At 40.6% G+C, this 25,627-nt stretch overlaps 1 protein-coding gene across 5 annotated transcripts in view; it reads left to right on the top strand.

The window, feature by feature from the left end:
- Window positions 1-25,627, top strand: part of KLF12 (KLF transcription factor 12) — a 448,314-nt gene that overhangs the window by 363,923 nt on the left and 58,764 nt on the right. For 4 of the 5 annotated variants that reach the window (XM_073795297.1, XM_019921168.3, XM_073795298.1 and 1 more), the window contains one exon: window positions 5,641-5,703. In XM_073795297.1, coding sequence (XP_073651398.1) covers window positions 5,641-5,703 — 63 coding nt within the window. Of the gene's footprint in view, window positions 1-5,640; window positions 5,704-8,576; window positions 8,706-25,627 lie in introns of those variants that run through there. The other variant, XM_073795299.1, reaches the window with a different exon arrangement.

Genomic DNA, 25,627 nt, shown 5'->3' with positions numbered 1-25,627 from the left:
AAAGGAACACCTTTTATTTTTTAAGGGAAAGGTTGGTCAGGGCTGAAAACCCGAAGTCTGGTGTTGATATGGGGCTAGGGCTGGAGATAGAAATCTGGGAGTCATTGTTATATGGATGGTATCTAAGGCCTGCGGATGGGACGGGACGAAATCATCAAGGGGGTGAGGGGAGCTATTTTGGAGACTCCTTTATCCAGGGAGTGAGCTGAAACAGGGCAGAGAAAGGTCATGGGAAAATGATCCCCAGGCCATACCAATATTTAGAGCTCAAAAGAATGAGACGAAGAGGCTTAGGCAAAGGGAAAAAAAAAGAGTAAGAAGGCTGGAAAAATGTCACTGATGCCGAGTAGAGAAAGTTTTTCAAGGATGGAGCGATCAGTTCTGTGAGTCACTGTGGAGAATTTGAGAAGATAAGGACTGAGGCTTAACCAGTAGATTTGAAAACGTGGAGGCCATTGATGACCGTGACATCGATGGTTTCATCAGATACGTGTGGTCCCAAACTGGATTGGTTTGGGTTCTAGAAAAAATGGGAAGTGAGGAGGTAGATTCATTTTACCATCAAAAACTTACATGTGTTATACATTATGTGTTGAAATGGTAACACAAATAATGCGGAATTTTCATGAAGAGTTAAAGGGAGAACAAAGTATATGACTGTGACTCTATTTCTGGTGAGTCCCCGAAGGCTTAATATTTAGCCCGGTGCCAATTTTAGGCCAGGAAAACCAGTACATTCACTTTGCATCTATTTATACTATAGAATGTTCGGTTGGGCTCAAATAAATGCTAAGTCTTGTTAAGGCCCCTGGTGCTAATTCACTTTATTGCATCCTCCGGGGTAGTGGGGAGGGAATATACATGAGTTTATTATAAGTATTGGTTGATAATCTGCAGGAAGACAGGTCAGACATACCTGTGTCCAAGTTCTGAGTTTGCTTTTCTCCGTGCAACTCTGGCAACTTATCTAACTCTTCTAAACCTATTTTTCTCAAAGGTAAAATGTGGATACTAATGATATGAGGAGAAAATATGGTAATGTAGCTAAAGAACTAAGCATGGTGTCTGGCACCGAGTAAAGGCTTAGTAATGGGGATGACTTTATTCCTATGATTACTGACTTGAATGGGATACAGCTGAAATACTATCCAATTTAGTAAACAGAAGATAGGTCTTCTAATAAAGAAGACAAAATGAGGTGCCAGAGAGGAAGTCATACCTTAGAAACCAGAGTATTTGGTTCATGTTACTCTATGGGTGTTTATTTCTCTTTGCTATTTCCTCGCCTTCAGTGAAGTCATATAAGCATAGTAGTTGAGACTGCAGGCTCTGTAGAGCACATTTATCTCAACCCCCTGGAATTAACTGGATATTCCAGTTCCATCTTCCCATCCTTTCCAATCCAATCGGCACTGCTAATAATAGCTAGCATGTATTAACTGCTTCCTGTGTACCAAGCACTGTTCCAAACACTTTAAAACTATGAACTCATTTAAATCTCACAGACCTAGGAGGTGGCCACTATCATTGCCTCCATTTGTGCAGAAATGAGAAAACAGAAGGGCAGACAGGTTAAGTAACTTGCCCTAAGATGACACTGTTGGTAAATGGTGGAGCCAGAATTCAATCCCAGGCAGCTACACAGTTTGTACTCTTTACCACTTCATCCTGATTCCACTGGGGGCTATAAGATTGGATTTAAATTGTCACAGCTTTTCTGCGATGGGGATAGTAAAAAGGTAGGATGGGTGCCCTTCCCGGCAGTTCATCCGTGATCAATAATTTGCGCTGGGGATGGAAATTTCACATCCCACCGCCGGCCACCAGCCATTCGGGTAGGTTCAGGAAAACATTGAAAAAGAACAGACCGATCATATTCTCTTGATTAACTATAAATGTTAGTCATTAAAGTACAAGATTTGAGGGTCGGGTCCTTTAGTGCTTATACCGAAAGAAGGAAGAATCACTTTTGTATGAAGGTATCTAAAAAGTTCTCACATGCTAAGCAAAAAAGCTAAATTAAGCCTTGTGTTGGGTAAAATTATAAACATGCTGTCTGCCTCAGATGAGTAAGTGTATATAAATAGAACAGTTGGTGTACATGACCTTAATGTTATAGCTTCCTTTTTTCTGTGTAATGTAAATTACCAAATGCAAGCATTTCCATCTGACCTAAACTGTCAGTCTCCGAAGAGCACACTGTAGGATTGAATACATGTTATACAACAACAAAGATTGCCCTTTTCTTCAGCCTGGTGATTTTTTTTTTCTTTCCATATCCAGCGGTTAGTACTAAGGCCTGAAACCCTTACTTACAGAACAAAGTGGCTTAGCAGTAATCAAGCCTGTGTGAGGCTAAGAGAAGAATAATGAACATTCCCTGCAAGCTTCCTGCCTAGATGCAGGTGCAGGAATCAGGAGGCCATGAATAATGCATGACATGCAGATTAGATGGTAGTTTCTCCTACTGGGGTTTTGACTTTGCTACCTGCCTAGCTGCTATATGTGGAAAGAAGGTAGAGAAGGCAAAAAGTGTCACAATTTAAAGACAGAGCTCATAGAAACACTGCATATTCTTTTGCAGAAATGAAATTGGGGAGTAGCTGAAATGCAAACCTTTACGGTCTACCCTTTACGGTCTACTTTATCAGATAAAGTAAGCTCCAGGTTATCAATTTACTCTCTTTGGGAAGGGAAAAAACCTTTCTTGTTTTACAATTTCAAGAAACCTTATAATTATTTGGTCTTACATACACAATCAGGAATTCTTTGAGGACTGTTAAACAGTTAAGAAATTATCAACTTACAGTATTTGATCTATGGATCAATGAAGTTTTGCTAAAAGATACAATTACTTAGAGAATATTGTAATTATACGTTAAACAGACCCATTTTTTCCCACTGATGTATGCAGTGAGGAGCATCGGTACTTTTATATCATCAAACTTCACCTGGTGGAATTATCATGATGACTAGAAATAGGGTTAAGGTGGAAGCAACATGACGTAAACATTTAAAGGATGCAGAGTGAATTAAAGAACTGTGAGTATGTGGGCTATTACTCCTGCACATTTTATTTAGGCAGTAGGATTCTGACACCCCAGGGGGTATGCAGGCAAGGGTCACGAGGATTTCCTGCATTTTCCCTTAGGTCAGGGAACTTTAACTGGAGAGACAGTTTGGGGCTCACAATTCCATTTTGATGACTGTGTTTCAAACAGACTGAAAGAAAAAAGAAAGCAAAAAGAATGAGACTTGCTACCTTGTGTATAATTCTTACGCATTTTTATTGGGTGTTTGTTCTCTCTCTCCCCAAACTGGGGCACTGGAATATGAGCTGGCTTTCATTTCTAGCTGAGTCTGTCATTTCCGATAGGCCCCCCTGTGGCCGGATGCCAAGACCAACAGGTGATCCTTGTAGCTGCAAAACAGCAGGAAGTGGGCCGTGCTTGAAAGAGACAGTTCACCAGAGGGGCTGTCTGGCCTCTCTCCATCTTTCTGCATCATCAACAACCCCTCCCCCATACAGAGCAGAAAATCTGTGCTGAGCGGCTCAGCTGCAGAATCCATTGAGAAGTGCTGTGAGGAAAAGAATGTTAATAAGGGATGTTGGAAGAAATAAGCCTTCTGAGTGCAAAGTGCAGCCTGGCTCTGGGTTTACGGAAAGACTGCATTTGGCCCTTCTGAGGGGCTAGAACTGTACTGTCCGGTTTTTTTTTTGTTTTGGGGGGTTTTTTTTGCAGTACGCGGGCCTCTCACTGTTGTGGCCTCTCCCGTTGCGGAGCACAGGCTCCGGACGCGCAGGCTCAGCGGCCATGGCTCACGGGCCCAGCCGCTCCGCGGCATGTGGGATCTTCCCGGACCGGGACACGAACCCGTGTCCCCTGCATCGGCAGGCGGACTCTCAACCACTGAGCCACCAGGGAAGCCCTGTACTGTCCGTTTTGAAATGATTCTCACTCGCTGAACAACTATGGAGAACTGGGATTCTAATCAACCTTGGGGCTCTTGGTTCTAAGTGGACTTTAAGACCAATTTAAAATCCCCATTTTGTTTCTTGTCTTGTAAATAGAATAATGTCTGAGACATAAAGAGTAAAGATAACACAAGCTTAACGACTGCCTAGATCTCACAGGTACCTAGTAAAGAAAGATGGGTACTTTACTAGGAAGCAGGAAGGTGTCCACAAGGACAGGAAGTAGAGCAAATTGTGCTGCCAGTAAGTGACCCACAAAGAGGTGGAGGTTCACGGAGTTTCAGCAGCTAGCTCCTGATTGGAAGATATTAGCAGTTCCTAGAAATTTCAACTATTTCCAGTGGATGACTCCAACCCCGGAAGCTTGTAAAACAATATAGTCTTTACTATCTTTTCCCCATAATTTAGCTAAAGGTTTGAAATGACTGTTTTCTTTAAAGCCCGGCTGGAGAGTATCACATCTAGAAGACCTTCCTCCTAGAAATAACTATTCACCTTTCCTTTCTCCTCCATTCCCACAGATTCTGTGCCTGGACATTTGGATGAAGTTATTGTAGGGGAGGAAAAAAATTTTTTTTCCTCCACCCTCTCCTTATTTAGGGTCTGGGGGCCTGCAAATTAAACTGACAAAAGATAGATTAGCAAGAGGAAAAACAATCCAAAGTTTATTTACACATAAAACATGTGTGCATACATGCATGCAGGAATACTCGGTGGTGAGTAACTCAAAGGGGTGGTTAAAATTTGAAGCTTATATACCATTTTAACAAAGGGTAATAAATTGTAGAGAAGTGCCTTGTCAAAAGAAAAGGGGGTCTGGACGTTTAGGGGGGGCTAAATTTTAGGAAGGTGACTAGGAAATGTATGGGGGAAACTAATGGTAAATAAGGGTTGTTTATGCCAGCTCATCTCAATACCATTTTTGGTGATAAGAGTTGTACATTGTACTCTGCTTCCTGGTATGGGGCGGTGGGGTGGGGGGGGGGGGGGCAGGGAACGCCTTTAAAAATGAAAATTTCCTTTACAAAAGGGAAATGTATGCCCTGCTTTTAGGCATATAAAGGGAAGGTAGAGAGTTCCTCCTCCTGTTTGTGTTTGTGGTTGCCTTCAAATGAAAATAATCCTTATGCCTCTGTAGCGTGTTTTGGGGTGGCGTATACTGATCCCCTTCATTATCTTGCTTTTCAGGGCTTTAAATCTGGAAGTTGACTGAGGGAGTGTATACTTAGACTGTCTCTTCGTGTCCTTCTTATGGAAACAAGTAGCAGAAAGGGCTCACTGAGGGCCAGCACCAGACCTTACATTACCTTTATGCACTCCTAAACCTGGCAAGGATTAGGTAGGCAGCAGTAACTTTTTGTTGGACTGAATGAATGAATCAACTTAGTAAAACTGGTCCTACCTTTGGGGGGTCTTCACAGTGAACATTGTGACAAACACTTTGTATGTTAAAAGTGGTGCAGAAGGAAAGAGAGAGACTGACTGCTGGTCTGTAGGCATAGGAACTTAACTGCATCCATTTACTAAGAGGTGCTCAAGTTCTGGGGCATTTTATATTCAGCAAATCTAAAAGAGATCATTTATAAGCCAGATCACTTTTTATTTGTTCATTTATAATCAGGAAAATGCTTTTTCAATGACTGGATTACTCTCATCTCTTACAGGGTACATCCGTCCCCAGTATCAAGGGTCCGGGGAAATCGAATGAATAATCAGAAGTTTGCTTGGTGAGTATAGAGTCTATGTGATGAGAATTTATAAGTCTTATGGGAATTTTTAATAGGACTGTGTTAAAAGAGAATTATTCCTGCTTTCTCTGTAGAGAATACATTTCTACTGACTGAACTACATTATTTCCCTTTCCTTTGGAAAATTCTAAACAAACACGAATAGAGTTCCTTTCCAGCCAAATCGTCTTCACTCACCAAAAACTGAGTGCAACATTTTTTTCCTAACAGATATGGCATATTTCCAAGGGTTATCAACTGTTACATTTTTAAAGAATGTTTTCCATTTTTAGAAGACACTCACTTTTTTAGTAAGATTTAGACAACAACTCGGATTTTTCTCAGGTACCAGCTTCTACTTCTCATGAAGATTTTCATAGTAAATTAATCTATTAAATTAATTATGATGACTACTGTTTAGATGCCCTTTTTATGACCTTAGCCTTAAATATCGAGGGATTTGTTTTTTAATTTGGGGAATACAAAGATCTTCTTTCACTGACTAGTTCTTTTTTTTAAAAAAAAAAACATCATTATTGGAGTATAATTGCTTTACAATGGTGTGTTAGTTTCTGCTTTATAACAAAGTGAATCAGCTATACATATACATATATCTCCTCCCTCTTGCGTCTCCCTCCCACCCTGCGTATCCTACCCCTTTTGGTGGACTGACTAGTTCTTGAACAAAAATAGAGATGGAACTTATCAGATATGACCTGAAGAGTTATTTCAACCACAGAACATTGATTACTGATTGCTTAAAGAGGGAATGTAAAGTGTTTCACAAATGTTTCGTATGAAACAAACGAACAAAAGTCAATGTAGATTTAAAATCTATATTTGTTTACGTTACTCCATTCTCCAAAATTAACCTTTCCACACATAGTGTATCTTCAAAAAAAGGAAGGAAGGAGCAAAGGAAGGGAGGGAGAGAAGTAGGGAAAAGAAAAAAGAAAAAGAAAGAACTGATCTGTGTACTGTTTTGCTTCAAAGGTGAATGGACATTCACAGATCTCCATTCATTTACTTCATTGAATTGCGCTTAGAATGGGATTTTGATTAAAAACTATGGCATTTTTTAAAATTTTAGGTATGGGAAGATGATTACCAAAGATTGAGCTTCCAAATTAATTTTACTCCTAAATCAGGATTATTTTTAGACACAAAATAATGATTCTTTGAATTTGAATAGTGCCTAATCAGCTTGCCTCCCTTCCCCCATTAAATCTAATTAACCCTCACAGTAGCTTGGTAATGTTAAATATTATGCTTTTCTTTTTCACAGAGTGGGAAATGGAGTACAGAGGAAACAGCCATTTGCTTACACACTCCCTAAAAACTGGGGCATCCCTCATGGTTTCTCACAGTCACTAAAGCATACCATTCCCTGTCAAACCTGGAAAGCTGAGAGGATAATAATGCTGATTGCCATTACATAAAAGGAAAGGGAGAAATCAGGCCCTTTTTTAACTTCATGGAACTGATATTCCTTCTTAGTCCAAAGCATATTGTGCTAAAGAAACTTTATTACAAATAGAGAATAGGAGCTGTTCAAGTGAGTGACATAAGCTAATGGGTAGAGTACCACGTTGTCAGGTATGAAATCCAGTTTCTACACCTTATTTCTCAGTGGCTAAATGTGGAACACCGAGTACATAACACATTTTCTTTCCTTCACTTTTCCTTTCTGGAGTATTAGAATAACAGTCACTTGTTCCTACATAATTCATAGCACAGTATTTGGTTAGTAACTTTAAACCACTTTTATCTCCAGAGAAATAATCCATGAAAAACAAACGGGATCTTTACGACTAGGCTTGAGAAAATTCAACATTTATTTATTCAGCAACATTTATTTACATTCTCAGGCACTAGATTACAAAGATAAATAAAATATGCTTTCTGTCCTTACGGGGCTCACTGTCTTGTAGGAGAGGGTGTGTGTGATGCCTCACATATATAATATACAATATGACATCATACAAATAATATTTAATAAAATGTGGATAATGCTCTAAGAGATACATTCATAGTATAATGTTCAGAGGAGAATGTTATCGGCTCTGTTTAAGACTAGTTTGGGAAAAAAAAAAAAAAAGACTAGTTTGGAAGTGAGCAGTTGGGAAGGGGAAAAGTATAGGGGAAGGAAGAGGATTGTCAGAAAACCCATCCCCAAGAAGAAGGTTTTTGAGTAAAGACCCAGAATTAATAGGAAAAGCAGAGAGTTGACACAGCCCTTCCTTTATTGATTGAAATACATGTACAAAGACCTGGAGACATTTCTAAATTATTTGGTCCTGTGTTTAGTTAAAAATCCTATTGCATATGCTACCTTGAATTTTTTCTTACTTAAATACTATGAGGCTGGTGTATGGAAATAAATCACGCAGCTAGGAAGACGCCCAGTGAATTACCCAGCATCTACATCTACTTAAGTGATAAACTCTCGCTCTTTCTTTGTGAAATATTGACTCTGAAAATCCAGAAGTTTTAAATACTCATGCTAGCCATGGATATGAAAGTGATAGTTGCTCTCCGCAGAATAGAAGTTTGGGATAGTTTATAGAATTAGATGGCAAGTTCACTAACTTGGTTCCGGCTTGAGTTAGATCCGCAGACATTATATGTGAGTGATGTTGGGTGCTTCTGTGAAGCCAGCAAGTGATGCAATCAGTTAAAAAATATTGTTCATCACATAAAGCATTAAACCTCAGTAAAAGATGAAAAAGCTTGAACTTGTAAGTTACGCCTAGGAAATGCATGACAATTGGTTGTAAATGTCAACAGCTGTGGTTGAACTATCAAACCACTGTTTATTATTGAGTAAAGATGGCTTAAAATTGTAAGTAGTGTTTTTCTTTGCACAATGTCAGTACAAGAGGCGGCATCCATCCACTGGCCTCATTCCTGTGGCAGCATTTCCTTTGGAGCTGAAGAAAGGTGTGGAAAGAATGTCTGTTCAAGACAAACAAACCTGCTGGAATGGAAAGAAAATGTGGTTAAAAAAATATACATAACCAGGAAGGAGCTGAAAGCACCAGACTGTAAAGGGTCCCATGACAGATGTTAGGATAGAGCCAGGTCTGTTATAACTATCTGCTAACTTTTAGGATTAAGAAATGGCAGTAAGAACCTCTTGCAAGATCTATTAGCACCCCAGTAGAGAACACAAGATCACTGGACAACTCATTTAATATTCAGTTAATCAGAGGTAGCAATCCAGACCGGACATAAACTCTATTAGAATGGCTCTCCCCTACTGCCATCCCGCTCTAGTAATATTTGTTGATTGGAGGATTGATGAAGCCTTTGAGGTTCAGCACATGAACTTTCTCTATGTCACGTGTCACAGCTCTCCTCTTTTACAACTTCCTTTGTCCAATGTGAACCTTTTCAAGAGCATTTGGTATTTTTTCTTACGTATGATAATGACAGGAAAAAAAGATATTTTGCTCCATGGGGTGGCAAATGGGACAAGTCTTATTAGAGAGTTGAATGTACAGATAGGCTTTTCTTCTTCACAGATCTTTTTGCTTGAAGCTCTTGTATTCTGATACCAAACCCACAGAGAGTGGCTGTTTCCAAGTCGTCTTTCAGCTCTTTTATTCCTAAAGCTATTCTAGAAATCTGGAACCTGTGTTTGGTGTGTAGGTTGAACCAGGACAGGGAGGGGCTTGGTGGGGAATATCTCTGAACTGAACGTCGAAGTTGATTTAAGGCTCCAAGCTTGCCAGGATCAGTGGGAGGATTCCAAAAACATACACGTAGTATATGCTCATTTATAGCTTTTCTTTCGTTCTTCTCTTTATTTCTCCTTCCAGCCTGCTCCAGTCCCAAAGTTTTCAAAGACTTGGGTGTATATGGTTGGTTGATGATGGTGTTGTACTATGCACCCAAAGCATCCATGTAGGGCTATTATGTGACAGAGGTATGTGTCACGTAATAGACACTGTGGACTATTTATACGATAATGGAGAAAATTAGGCATTGTGAATAGGAGTTGCCATTAGTAAAATAGGATTAATTTTCTCTAACCAACCGGCTGCTGCCACCACCAGTCTCAGTCATGATTCTTTTCTTACCAACATGCCTGAGGTGTTACGTAGCTGTCTACAAAAGAAGCTCCAGTTTTAGTAGCCTATCCATGCAAATTGTGACACATTCTGGGTGTGAATCACATTTCACATTTGGAAGTGAAAAAATTCTGTGTCACCGATTTTGGGGAGGGCAGGAAGAGCCTTTGCACGCTTTGATGTTTTATTGTTTGATACGCTGTGCTACAATGAACTTAAATATTTATATGCATATAGTTGCAAATGTTAGACATGACTTCATTGAGACTTTTTGAAGGGTATAACCAGTATGGATTTTTGTCATAAAAATAAGGACATTCCTTCTTGCTTAAACTTTTTTGCCTTAATAGAGGAAGGTGCTCAAGTTGTTGATATTGGAAACCTTTCAGAAAGCTGAGGTGGAACTAACCCATGTTCTACATGTCCAAATGCAGTAGTTATCAACTGTGGGGCTGAAAAGAAACTGTAAGCATTATCAAGTTCAGTTCAACCTCTCACTTTTACAAACGTAGAAATGGAAGTCCAAAGACAGAAATGTGTTCCATGTCAGGTGTGGGCATAAAACCAGTTCACTGCACTCCTGTCCAGTCAGCTTTCTGCTACGTGGCAGTTAGTTACCTGTGGGCAGAGCAAGAGAAATGCTAGAGATTAAATCAGATGGATGTTTAATTCATTACAAGCTAAGCAGAAGGCTTTTGTCTGGGAAATTCCCATGAGATTGATGTGACGGGGGAGAGAAAGCAGGAGGAGAGAGAGGCCTGATAAAGACATTGCTTTCCATTCCAATATGTAGCAGTTGCTCCCTGCCAAAATGTTTACTCATCATCCTGCAGATCCTTGCACGCTCATTATTTATAGATAATATTGACTATGTTATTTTAATTACCAGAGCATTTCACTGCTTCTTGTTTTGTTTTTTTTTTTTTTTTTGTTTGTTTTTTTTTTTTGGGTGCGCGAGCCTCTCACTGCTGTGGCCTCTCCCGTTGCGGAGCACAGGCTCCGGACACACAGGCTCAGCGGCCATGGTTCACGGGCCCAGCCGCTCCGCGGCATGTGGGATCTTCCCAGACAGGGGCACGAACCCGTGTCCCCTGCATCGGCAGGCGGACTCTCAACCACTGTGCCACCAGGGAAGCGCCTGCTTCTCGACTTACGGGGCAAAAATTATGATACTGTGTCTGAACTTTAATATGTGAAAATTCCAGTTCCCAGAGTGCCTGCCTGGCCTTCATTTTTTTTTTTTTCTTTTTAAATCCATACGTGTTGGCAAATAAATAACAGCAGGTTGCCTTTAGATTTAGTTTGGAAGCATGGTCTCTCCAGTGTTTGATAACAGATTCAGAAAATGGGCCGTAGTTTATATAATCGTAAACCGGTTTGCGAGTTCTCTGTATCCTGAATTACAATGAAAAGTACTTCCACAGTGTTGCCACATTTAAAATCCCTCCAAATCCATATCTTTTCTTATGTTATAATCCAGTGTCAGCTAGTAAATTCGTTACTTCCACCACCTCCTCAAGTTTAGCTTGGTGACAGTTATGTATAATTAAACTTATATGCTGTCTTTCAGATTGCCCTTCTTAACGACCTTTGGTCTAATTTTCTTCAATTCTCTATTACCCAGAATTTCAGCAAGAACGGTCGATAAAATTATTTCACATTCCTGTAATATCAGCTGATTTTTGTGTCTAGTATTACTTCAATCACAATAAAGATGATTTGGGGAAAAAATTAAAGTAAGTTATTTTCTACAATTATTTTCTAATTATGGGAGAATTAAGGCTATAAGATCATGCTGAGCTAAAAGGTCACCACTTCTGAGACATTTTTCTATTAAAAGTTCATTAGTAATTTGTTTTTACCAACCCGCTGCTCAGGACCATATTAGTGTCTTATTGGGCATGTCAATATATTCCTTGTTCTTTGTGACATCTTCTCAGTGCCGTAGCTAGGTGTGGTACTATTGTGTATTAAAACATCTCTGTTGTATTAACTAATTTTAGCATGACCAAGAAATATTAATTCAGTATTCAAAAGGACTTTTTTGGAAAAATCTAAAAAATACACAGAGACTTAGCAACATACTTACAGGGGTCAAAGAAGAAATTTCAAGAGAAATTTAAAAATACTTTTAACTACAGTTGACCCTTGAACAAGCAGGGGTTAGGGGCACTGACCCTGTGTAGTTGAAAGTCTGTGTATAACTTGACAGTCAGCCCTCCGTATCCATGCTTCCCCATACACGGGTTCAACCAACCTCTGATCGTGTAGTACTGTAATACATACTTACTGAAAAAGATCTGCATATACGTGGACCCACACGGTTCAAACCTGTGTTGTTTAAGGGTCAGCGTAAATGAAAATGAAAACACAACTTATCAAACTTTGTAGGTTGCATCAAAAAGCAGTGTTTAGGAGGAGATTTATTGCACTGAAAGCATATGTTAGAAAAGAAGGATCTAAAGTCAGTAATCTTTTTTATTTTATTTTACTTTTTTATACAGCAGGTTCTTATTAGTCATCCATTTTATACATATTAGTGTATACATGTCAATCCCAATCTCCCAATTCATCACAGCACCACCCCCCGCCACTTTCCCCCCTTGGTGTCCATATGTTTGTTCTCTACGTCTGTGTCTCTATAAAATCAATAATCTTTAAGTTTTTACCTTAGGACCCCAGAAAAAGAAGAGCAAATTAAATCCAAAGTAAGCAGAAAGAAAAAACAAAATGACTTGTTTGTAATTCTGGGATTTGTAGCATATTTTTTTCATATAATTGTTGTTTCTTAGCTTGGTTTTATATAGCTTAAGGGTATTTAAAATCCACACAATCAGGAATCATGATTTTACTGGGAAAGCTACTTAAACTACAGCTTTTTATAGTTTTGAAGTGTGCAGTGTGCATTATCCTCCATCACAATCCCCTCCCTGTTAAACTCGTTCAGATGTAGACCTTTAAAATAATGGTTGTGTTGTAATGAAACAGGCAGAATAAGGGGATTTAGGGAGTCATTAATGAATAATGCAAGGAAAAAACTGTCCCAGTATGAAAAAAATGATGTACCTACTGTTAGCACCAGTACAAGTTCTGTTACAATTAATGTATGAAATTAAAACAGTGAAAGATCTTATTTTATATATCTCTAGAGGAGCCTCAGTCTTTCTTAGCCTTTTACAGTATTTTTCAGTGGATATTTTTGGGCTAAAGAATTAGCTAACCAAAGCTGACTTCTAAATATATATATTTGAAAGAATAATGACTTAATATTGGGACCCAGTCAAAAATCCTAATGTGTTCTTGAATGTGCTGGGAATACCACTCAGGATCATAAATCTTAAGAGAATGCTTGGGGTACCAGCGGTTTTGTTTCGATTTGGGTTTTTCAGTCATTTTTCCAGTATAATCGTTCTAGCCATGGAGATTTATCTGTATACACATGGACAGTGAACTAGCAATTTTAAAATTAAATAATATATCCTCATCTTACTATAATTTTTCTCAGCTGACCCCTAGGTTTTCATAAAGTTTCTTAACAATTCTTAACAATTTCATAAAGTTTCTATTTATTACATTTCTTGGTACCGTACTAGATTACCTAAGGAAGGACCAATATCCTCATAATGAATATATTTCCTTTAATCGGTTCTAAGAGAGCAGTAGATAGCGTGTGACCTATTTACCCTATTTACCCTCCCAGTTAAAACCAACCCATATCACACGGGTTGTAGTCACAGCTGCTGTACATAAACCCTCAGCTAATAAGTAGCAGGAGAGCTGAGGACCCTGCAGGAATCTGCTGTCTGTAGCCATTACCTGTGTCTCAATTTTCATTCAGTTTAGTCTCCTTTATCAGGTGAGTTTCTTTTGTCGGAAGTAATGGAAACTGAGTCTGTTGACCTTAAGCAAAAGGTAATTTTGTCGAAGGACATGAGGTGGGTTACGGGAGTGAAAGGAAGAAAGAGGAGCCGGGCCTCAGGACACACAGGGAGCGGGACAGCACCCAGGAGCGAGATTGAATAAGCAGGTGCACGCCCAGAACGACGGGAGCTGGACTCGTTTTCCAGCTCCCCGATCTCAATCAAGGAGGTCAGAGTCTGATGAGCCCCAGCCTGGCACAGATGCCCAGCCCTTGGCCGAGGTGGTTGACTGTCCTGTTATGACCACACGTAAGGAGGAATGTCCCAAAGGAAGAGGAGCTGCTGGTACCAAACAGTGATGGGAAAGAGGGTGCTTCATAAACCAGCACCGTCCACTTGCCCTGTCATCCCGAGAACTAGAAGCGACCAGTAAAGGCAGTTACTGACCTTCACTGTTGCGCCTTGGGGGCAGGCTTTTCTTATATTTTGGATAATGGAGGCACCCCTGCAATTAGTAACTAGAATAAGTGGCTTCTCTCCGGCCTCACTCTTGAATGTTCAAAGCCCAAGAAGAGTGTTTAGTCAAAATAGACTTCATTCTTGAAACTTAACAGTTTTTGATCCTAATCCCCTCAGACTCTCCATTTTCCCAGAAATCCTGCTTTAGATCATGTATTTTCCAAAGCAGCTTTTAAAACCAAACACACTGGGACTTCCCTGGCTGTCCTGTGGTTAAGATTCTGCGCTTCCACTGCAGGGGGCATGGGTTTAATCCCTGGTCAGGGAATGAAGATCCCGCATGCCACGAGACGCAGCCAAAAAAGTAGAAAATAAATAAAACCAAACACACTTAAGGGCTTCCCTGGTGGCGCAGTGGTTAAGAATCCGCCTGCCAATGCTGGGGAAAACGGGTTCGATCCCTAGTCCTGGAAGATCCCACATGCTGCGGAGCAACTAAGCCCATGTGCCACAACTACTGAGCCTGTGCTCTAGAGCCCGCGAGCCACAATTACTGAGCCTGCGAGCCACAACTACTGAAGCCTGCATGCTCTAGAGCCTGTGCTCCGCAACAGTAGAAGTCACCGCAATGAGAAGCCTGCGTACCGCAACTAAGAGTAGCCCCCGCTCGCCGCAACTAAAGAAAGCCCGCGCACGGCAAGAAAGACCCAACTCAGCCGTAAATAAATAAATAAATAAATAAATAAAAATTTATGAAAAAAACAAACACAGTTATTGTGAGAAGATATAAAATAGAGGAAGCTCCTATGAAATCAATAGGGCTTGAAGTCTGCAGGCTTGGGTTCTAGTATAAATTTGGCACTTACACTAAATCGATCTTTCTGCTCCTTTCACCCCAGTATTTCTGTTAAGTGAACGACTGAACGGTGTTTCACCCAAACTATTCAGATTCGGTCTTGGGAAGAGTGCAACAGAGATAATACTCGTCATAGTATCACCTTGAAAGAAAGTGCTTCATAAACCCTAGGTATTAGCCCACAATTGAATGTCAACTTCACATAAAAGGAATCTTCTACCACCTGGGTGATTTTTTTGACATACCCAGTAGTTATTATAATCTCAAATGAGGCTATAAGTTACTTTGACTCTCCTGGGTCCTTCTTAACTGTAACAGTTTAGAATCCTGAGCAGGTGAGTATAGGTAGGTAGGACTGTGGTTTGATACATTAGGTGAATACATGTTCCAGGAAGAGCAGGTGGTACATCCAAGCAGAAATGATAGCTTTTTAGGTTACAGATGGAGCCACTTCAGTTTCTGTGAAGGCCAAATAAACAGAAGGGTAACTAACACTCTGTATGTTACTAATTCTGTGTGACTAGTAATTATTCTCTTCCACCCTATATTTGGAATGCCTTCATACATAAGACATATTGGGTTATATCCTTTAGAAAGCAATGATTTAAATTACCCATGGGCTTAAATTAATGTTCTTGTAAAATAGAAATCTCTCCAATTCCATCTATTTTCCCATTCCTCTACTCATTGCCTTCTTTCCTTAGAGGACTGTAAAGAAAAAGAAACATTGCTTTCCTTAGATTTTGTAGTTGATAGGTCTGGAGAAAGAAAGAAAATAGCTTTCTATTATTTTTCACCTTAAACCTGAATTATTTCGTACTCTTTTATTTTTTTAACATCTTTATTGGAGTATAATTGCTTTACAATGGTGTGTTAGTCTCTGCTTTATAACAAAGTGAATCAGCTATACATATACATATGTTCCTATATCTCTTCCCTCTTGCATCTCCCTCCCTCCCACCCTCCCTATCCCACCCCTCTAGGTGGTCACAAAGCATTGAGCTGATCTCCCTGTGCTATGCAGCTTCTTCCCACTAGCTGTTTTACACTTGGTAGTGTATATATGTCCATGCCACTCTCTCACTTCGTCCCAGCTTCCCCTTCCCCCTCCCTGTGTCCTCAAGTCCATTCTCTACGTCTGCATCTTTATCCCTGTCCTGCCCCTAGGTTCTTCAGAACTTTTTTTTTTAGATTCCATATATATGTGTGTGTTAGCATATGGTATTTGTTTTTCTTATTTCGTACTCTTTGAAGAACCCTATAGCTTAACCGAAAGAGTGGACTGATTTCTTACAGTGCAAGTGGCTTACAATAATCTTCCCCAAACTTTACAGGCTGTGAAGTGTTTTTTTGAGAAAGAGAAGGAAGGGTGGAATTGTATTGAAGGTAGGAAGCAAAGGCCAAAGGCGAGGGTGTTGAGAACAGAAGGAAGTTGCTGCCACCTAGAGGTAGAAGTTGGTAAATGGAGGGTGTAGTGTGAAAGCTCATGGAGTGATCTTGAGAGGAGACTGAAATGCTGCCAGTTGACCCAGTCTCTGCCTCTAAGTGGGACTAGACTCATTCCCTCCCCTTCCCGTTGGTAGTGCGCCAATATTTCCTATGAGATTTTGCTGACCCTCATGGGTTTTTCTATTTTTGTGGACAGTAGCCTTGTTATTGATCATGAAACCGTCTGTTAAGTCTTTGGAAGTTACTGGAAGTCCTCTGTACCATGCAATCTCAATTATTTGGAGGAGTCCTTATTATCTTGGCTAATAGAGAATGTCTTTTCCATAATCTATGCCATGTATTTCAAATGTTACCTTGGAAGCTCCTCAAAGACTACATTTTCATTGAATTTTGTGGCTGACGCTCTCCTGTGTCTCAAGAAAGCTCAGGTAGCGGGGAGACCATTGAGATGGGAGCAGAGAGCCCCGGGAATACCTCTGAGAGGAAGGGACCCAGAGATTCCCCTGAGTTATGCCTAAACCTAAAACCAATGCAGCACCAGCCTCGAGAATAATATACAATGTAGCCCATTTTCATTTTGGTTATTAGGAACTCGTGGTACATAGCAGTGACAGTTTTTTTTGTCTCGCCAGGACATTTTTAACGGAAAATCCTCCCTCATAAAGAAGCCTAGGCATCCAGGAATGTTGTGCTGCCACACTTGGCTGGCGGTTCTCTCTTTCCACAAACCCAGGGGGCACTCTTCCCATTGTAGCCTATGTGGCGGGTACCTCCTGGGGCACTAAAGCAAAGCATATTGGCATGGAAAGGTGAGAAAAGACGAAGAGAATATCTGTGTGAGTTTATACCTCAGCCCCTCTCTCCTCTCCTGAATGGGAGACGTGATCGAATGTTGTGGATCATTGTGATGACGGTTTTCAAGCGGAAGAAAGGGCTTCAGAAAATACCAGAAGACATCAGCGAGACCTTTTAGAAAATGAGGATAGCAAGCAGAGTGTTCCTGTGTTCCTTGTTTATTTTAAACCCGACTGCTGCCCTAGAACGCATTAGCTGAACCTCTTTTCTGCCTACCTGCCTGGTGGGGCTTGACGTACTTGCTTGCCATTTTTTGTTCTTTTTCTTAGCTTGAATTTAATTTTAAGTTACAATTTAAGTACTTACATTCGATGTCACTTGCAAACCTGATCACTTTTGAAACTGCCGGAAGTTTTGTGGGTTTTTTGTTTTGTACTCGATAGCATCATCGCTTTTCTAGAATATTTGTGTTCATTCATTTGTTCTCTTATTCAGTGAAATTATGGCACCTGCAATGATCTGGCCACTTTTCTGCACTCTGGGGACACTGTATGTAATAAGAAAAACGGGCCTGTGATCTCACAGAGCTTACCGTGGAGTCGAGTAAGATAGATAACTAACAAATGTCTGGAGGTGATAAGTGCTCTGATGAAAGTGTAACGGGGGGATGATTGGAGACGACTGGAAAGCCACCCCAGGGGCTTGGTCAGAAAAAAACCTCTTGAAAGGAGACACACAAGCTGGAAGATGCATGAAAAGGAGCCAGCTGTGTGGGCCTCGGGGGGGGGGGGGGGGGGAAATGGTCCAGGTGCTCGAAACAACTCACACAAAGGCCCTAGGATGGGAACACATTTGGAAAATCCAAGGAAAAAAGTGAGTGGGGAGCAGGTGAAACAAGGTAAGGGCGGAGAGGTTGGCCAGGACAGAAGCCTGCAGCCTGTGGTCTGAGTGTAACGGGACCACAGGAAGAGAATGAAATGACCAGATATGTGTCTATCTGCAAGGCTCTCTCTGGCTAGTCTGTGGAGAAAGGATTAAGAGTGAGTAGCCACAGACACCCACAGGTAAATCAGACAGAAACTATCACGGTACACCTAAACGGCGCCTGCCGTGTCCTCGGCGTGCAAACTTACTACTGTGAGTTTCTGTCACTTTCTTTGCCCCACCTCTGTATGCTATCAACAGCCCATCATAAAATGATGCCACCTGCCCCGGTATATGTCCAGCCCAGGGCTGCTTGGTGAGACACTCAGCCTCAACTAAATAAATAGATCTTAATACCTAAAGGCGTCTTTTCCCAAAACACCAAGTACCCTGACCCCTTTCTTCCATGGAAAGACTTAGCACTGGAAAAGAATCTATCTGCTCGGCTCCTCCAGGCCCAGTTTTCTTCCTGTTCTCCACCCACACAGTCACCCAAGCCAGAAGCCTCACAGTAAATTCAACTTTGTCAAAACCAACATCTATTTGATCACCCAATCTAGCATTCCTCTTTCTAAATCTTTCTTGGCTGTGTTGGTTCTTCTTCATCCCACCTCTTGCCTGAAGTATTGACCTGAGCTCCCAATGGCCTCCTTGGATTCTGATTCTTTCTACTCCCTGCTGTATTCAGTCTTCACCATGCCTACAATGATGTTTGTAAAATGCAAAGGGGATTGCCCTTCTGTACAACTCTGCCAGTGCCTTGCCATCGTTTACATGTCCCCCAGAGAGTTTAAGAAATGTTGTCCAAGTTTGCACAGCGAATTTGAGCTGGGATTAGACCTTCTGTCTCCTGACTTCGATGGTTTCCCTTCCACTTTTTCACGGCTGTTTCCTGTTCCTTATTCAGTATTTTTTTAAAAGTAGAAATACTCAGATTCAGAGAGCAACAAGAAATTTGTTCATGTTAGAAACATCTTTAGACATTACTTACATCATCTCTACCGTTCCTCTGCTTATAATTATTATACTCAACAAAATAGTTGAAGGATAATTGTAGAATACTGACCTGAATTTCAGAGATTGGGGATCTCATCTGTCACTCTCTTAATTATCTCATCTGGGGCAAGATTGAGTCCCTCATGCCTGCTCTTGCCTATATATTTCACAGAGATGATATGAAAATAAATAGAAGAGATTTTGTAGGAAAGGACTTAATGCTCTGGAAGGCAAGATGCTCCAGAATGCCTCAGTGGTATTTTTTTGGTCACTGTTCACTTTTCTCTTAAATGTAACCTCCTATATTGGTACTTTAAAAATACATATATTTGACAGCTGTCCATTTCTCTTTTTGTTTCCACAATCTTGTAGTTTTATAAAGGATTAAGATTCCAGTTGTTACCTCCACCTGACTTTTCCATTTACACCCTTCCCTCTGATCTACTTGATTCTGAATTTAATTATTAGGCTTACGTTAACACCCTGTCTCTTTGCTTTCTTCCTGCCTAGTAGTTCTTCCTGCCTAGTAGAGTGAAAAGAGCTTGATTAATAAAAGCTTGCCCTTTTATATTTCCTCGTAATTAGTCCAATAGAAAGGGGTCACCTCCTGGATGGGCTTTGTGTAGGTAATTTTGTTTAATTCGTTGTCCTTTGGGTGTGCTAATTCCATGGCTTTTTGTTCCTTGTGTATATTGATGGATTTGAAAATCAAGCTTCTGGTTTTTATTGCCACACCTTCAAAGACACAGACACCCACAAACATCACAACTCTGGAAATAGGATTTGGAACGAGATTTAAGTGGTGACTCTGTGGTTTAACAGGATTAAGGCATGGGACATTGTCAGATGAACAAAGTATAAATGCCTTTTCTCTTTTTAATCGATTAGCTAACTCAACAGGTCCTGCATTTTAAGTGGCACTGTGCAAGAATATCAAATCCATGTTGGTGTGAAGAGTTAAAGCACTTATCTTCCCAAGGGCTAAGAAGCTGGACCTCCCCAGGATCATAGCAGTTGTGGACCCAGGGTCCCAGAGCGCACACCAGAAAGGGCCTGCTGATGAGAATAAGGGAGGGTCGTTTACTCTATAGGAAATGTCCATCAAAGCAAATCTAGGGCTGCAATTGGCCACAGAGGGAGATGTGGCCTCGGAAGTACTGAATGTAGATTTCTATTCTCCAGTAAGTTTTTAAGGCCTTTAAAATTGACCTGGGATGAATAAATAGAAAAATAAAAATCCAGGCAACTCAATGGATAAAAGCACAGGCTTTAAGGTCAGGGGGTGCTAGTTCAGGTCGTGTCGTCTGCATTTATTGGTTGTTTGGCCTTAAGCGAGTCATCAGATTCCTCACCACCGTTTTCCTCAGGGGTAAAAATATAACAAAAATATCTCTTTTCTAGAGCTCAGCAAGTTAAAATTTAAATGTGTGGATTCAGGTTAACGATCCAGCTGGAACAGGATTGTGTGTGTTAGTTATTATTTTTATCAAATGCCAACTCCTAATTATGTTCTCCCTCAAAGACAATCGTCTAAACGTCATTTGTGTCTGACTCTGCCTTCTGTGTGGGTTAGGTACTACCTCCTGACAAAGGGGACCTGATACAGAATTAGAAATGGGCCCTGAAATCAATGATTTGCTCTCAGGCATGCCTGGTTATATTGCTGGTAAATAATTCATCCTTTGGTGGTAGAAGGTAGGTCTCCAAAGTGATTCTCCACAAACTCCTCATTTTTAACACTTCTCTCCAGACGGGAACAATGAAGCCTGATTTCCTCAGGAAATGGACTGTGTACTTGGTTAAACCACCTTTCAGTGATATTTTACATTCTTAAGCTTTTTACAGTTTTACGCATTTTCATACATATCATTCCATTTATTCTTCGTAACAATTCTGGGAGATATCTTAAAAGATATTACTATCTTCGTCTTTAAAATGAAGAAGGGCAGAACAAAGTGGGGATTAAAGCATCAGTCTGCTTATTTTCATGTTGCAGTTACCACATACTAACTGTAACCTTAAGGCAAATGTTTTAATATCTCTGCCTCAGTTTCCTAATCTATAAAATGGGACTTGCTGTCAATCCTTGTGCCGTGGTTATTGTGAGGATTAAATGTACTTATACCTAGAGAACTGTAAGAACAGTGTTTGGCAGACTCAATCAATATTGACTATTAGTATTTTAAGGGAAAGCAAACCTAATTTATGCAGGACCACAGCCAATATATAGGTAGCATTAGTTATCTCATTACTGTCTAGAAAGTATTTTGACCCTCTTACAGATAACAAAATGGAGACCTACGTTAACTGATCCCAACATGATACATGCAGCTGACCTCAGTATTTCCACTGCATCCCTCCTGTTCACTCTTCCTTTACCTCCTTTTTAAATGTTCATGTTTTCCAAAGTTCCATCTCATTTTGCATAATCTTTCTTAATGATAACAGCCTTCTCCACAGTTTAAGTCCCCACCCTTTTGCCAGTGACAGCTTGGATCGACCACTTCCTCCTCTGTGTGCCCACCGAGTCTTTCTGTCAAAACGCTTGAGTGTGTGTGTGCTCAAGCGCAAGCGCGAGTGTGTGTGTGTGTGCGCACGCGCCTCTCTCTTTTAGACTGTAAGTCTCCAGTACCTTACAAAAGGTCTGGCCCATACATAGCAGGCACTCTGGAAATCTTAGAAGAAGGAAGAAAAAAAGGGATGGGGCATGGTTTTAAACTGAAGTGTTCTAATCCTCCTAGAATACTTTCCAGAATATTCTGGAATGTTTTAAGAGTTTTTCCAAGATTTGCTCAATTAAAATAACCTGCTTATCAGAAGTCTGACTTATCTTGAGTACATACTCTGTGCTAGTCACTGTGCGAATCCCAGGACTATAAAGGTATCCTCAAGGAATGTCTGTCTTTGGGGGAGATTTCAAACTCCCAAGAATGAATTAGCAACATTACATTGTTGCTGTGTGTTGATGGTCTTCTGTAAAAATCATGGCTACACCTCAGCAATTTAACATATTTAGATATTGCGTCATGTATTGGCCCTGGGCATCAGCACTGTTTGAGCTAGTGCAATTCATGCATAGAAATTATTTGCACTTTTTCATTTCATTTAAAAGTTTTTAAAAAAGTGTCTCCATTGTCTCCTTTTCCTAGTGTGGTTTCCATGTTTGTAAACTGAAAAATAATTGAACTAATACAGTTCCGTCACTGTTTGCCCACATGCACATATACACACTCCTGATGGTGGTAATGCAGTATTTTTGTTTGTGGGTTTTATCTGTGGATCTTTGCCAGCCTGATACTACTCCACTCTATTGACATTGGAATGTCATTAGAATGCTGATTTCTCTCTGGGTGTAAAGACCCATTTTGAAGGTGTCAGGCATTCAGTAATAGACTTTTGCCTGGTGTAGACTGCCTGCGTTACCTACGTAGTCGGCCATTACTATCCTTGAAACGTAAAAATGATACATCATTTGTCTCATGACCACTAATGTTGTTCCGCTGTTATTGATTCAGTTGTGTAGTGGCATGCCCTTGACTTGCATGCTTTCAAACTGTTGGGCATCTTGAAAATAGCATTAAGTGAAAGCAAAATCATGGCTGTTATTGCCCGGCGTTGTCTGAAACAGCATTTGCTTTTACAAGACGGTGCTTATCATCGGTAGATCGGGAGGCCTCTGATGGTGGAGATTGTAGATGTGAAGCACAGGTGTTGACAAAGGCGCATTTCCTTCTCTTCTTGCACTTGGTACTTCGGCTTAGTGTGTGAAATATGGTAATTCTTGCATGCGATACTTTCATAAAATATGGAACCACTCATTGTCACAATCTGGACATAATATGTCCTTTGTTAGATACATGTTGGGGATAATAATAATTACAGTTCATATGTATCAATATGCATGATTAGGATTAGATTGGTCAGAGTATGTCCTTCAGCCCTCATTCCAGTTGACCTGAATGTCACATGATTTAGTCACTGGAAGAGGAAAACCAAAGCCTGCTCCCTGGCTCCTGACCCAGACCCCTTCATGGTGAGCTCCTTCACACCTTCACGATTTTAGTCACAATGAGGCAAGAGTAGTGACTTTCCTACATGAAACATATCCTTTAAACGAACGTGCATTTGCAATGTACATTCTTTTATGTCCCCAGGGGCTCAAGAACACATGTCCAAAAATAACTCCATACTGCAGATGATTTATGGTAATGAGCCATATTTTTAAAATGAATACAAATGTAGTGACCACAACTTCTCCTAACTACAGAATGAGTAAAATGTTTATTCTCATTGATAAATAATAACTATCATTTTAAGCATTCCTAAAAGTGACTGATTGTCTTATCAGGCCTTGGTCCAAAGGATGCAGCCGGCTAAAGCTAGAAGGCTCTGTGCCTCTAGGTGCAGCTGTCATCTCTGGATTTAACACCAGGATGCAGAAACATCAGCATTCTTCTTTTTTTTTAAGTAATTAATTTATTTTATTGAAGTCTAGTTGATTTTCAATGTTGTACTAATTTCTGCTGTACAGCAAAGTGATTCAGTTATACATATATATGTTCTTTTTCATATTCTTTTCAATTATGGTTTATCACAGGATATTGAATATAGTTCCCTGTGCTATACAGTAGGACCTTGTCATTTTTCCATTCTGTATATAATAGTTTGCATCTGCTAATCCCAAACTCCCGATCCTTCCCTCTCCCACCCCCCTCCCCCGTGGAAACCACAAGTCTGTTCTCTATATCTGTGAGTCTGTTTCTGTTACATAGATAAGTTCATTAGTGTCATATTTTAGATTCCACATATAAGTGACATCATATGGTGTTTGCTTTTCTCTGTCTGACTTACTTCACTTAGTATGATAATCTCTGGGTCCATCCATGTTGCTGCAAATGGCATCATTTCATTCTTTTTTATGACTGAGTAATATTCCATTACACACACACACACACACACACACACACACACACACACACACATGCCACATCTTCTTTATCCACTCATCTGTTGATGGACATTTAGGTTGTTTCCATGTCTTGCCTATTGTAAATAGTGCTGCAGTGAACATAGGGGTGCACGTATCTTTTTGAATTGTAGTTTTGTCTGGATATATGCCCAGGAGTGGGATGTCAGCATTCTTTATTTCTGAAACACTAGCCTTCGTTGAAGGTAAACCTCAACCAGCTACATTCAGGAAATAGCAAACTCTAATAATGTAGAGGGACACACGCACACATTCACATATATGTGTATATCCATACCTGTATGTACATCGATCTCACCCTGCAGTTTTATTTCTTAATATCCTGGTACAGATTTTGCATGTGATGAGCATCCTGTCGTCATGCTAGCCTTAAGCAGCACATGCTGCTGTACTTTCCATTCTTGCATTGCTCTTCGGTGCCTACACACCTGCTCCTGCAGCCCTGGGGCGTTATAGCAGTTCTTCCTGTGCTCCCTGCTCTGGTGTAACTCCCATTGCTGCCACCACCCCCCCCCCATACTGGACCAGCTCCCGTGTAGCTGACTCAGGCTTCAGGTGGTCCAGCACAAAGACCCCCGTCACCGGGTCTCCTCTCCTACCATTGATTTGCCGAAAAGGGTTTTATAAAAACTTGTCTTGAGAAGATCCCTACTGAAGGGGGCCTATGCTTATCCTTTTAAATCCTTTTTAACCCATTCTCTCATGGGAAACTCACAGTCAACCTTTGGGACATTAACATTCAGTATCACTGAGCACATTTTGTCAGTGATGAAATTAAGGGTCCAAAATAGAGATTCAGTGATTCGTTCTCTGTAACAAGCCACTGTGGAACAGAGCCGGCACATTGAGATCTCAGTCCAAATTTAGCACTGGATCTCCTAACCCATGCTGCCTAGAGTCAGCTGGAATTCTTATTTGTGGAAGGAGAATTTCAAAGCAGACACATCAGCTCTATTTTATTTCAGTACAAAGATGCCACAGATCTTGGCATTTGGCTTTGTTTGAAGTATGGAAAAATATTTTGTAGAAGTGGGAAAGATGAGCTTCCAAATAAACATGAGAGGTCACAGAGGTTCTTGAAACGGATTTTCAAAACCTTTTTAAAGGTATAGATTAGTTTTTTCTCTGAAATGCTTGTCATACAATCCTGCCTCAAGGAACTAGGGAATTACAAGAACTCTCAATGTACTCTATAGTCGTCTGATTTTTCTCCTTTTTTTTGGACACCACAACTTCCTAGAAACCACCATCATGGTTTTTCTCATCAACACAATGGGACTTTAAAACTAAGGTGAGGGCTTCCCTGGTGGCGCAGTGGTTGAGAGTCCCCCTGCCGATGCAGGGGACACGGGTTTGTGCCCCGGTCCGGGAAGATCCCACACGCCGCGGCGCTGCTGGGCCCGTTGAGCCTGCATGTCCGGAGCCTGTGCTCCGCAACGGGAGAGGCCACAACAGTGAGAGGCCCGCGTACCGAAAAAAAAAAAAAAAAAAAAAAACCCAAAACTAAGGTGATTATTCTGAAATT

Source organism: Tursiops truncatus, chromosome 18, assembly GCF_011762595.2.
Source record: "Tursiops truncatus isolate mTurTru1 chromosome 18, mTurTru1.mat.Y, whole genome shotgun sequence".
Taxonomy (NCBI): domain Eukaryota; kingdom Metazoa; phylum Chordata; class Mammalia; order Artiodactyla; family Delphinidae; genus Tursiops; species Tursiops truncatus.
This window is presented reverse-complemented; position numbering and strand designations above follow the sequence as displayed.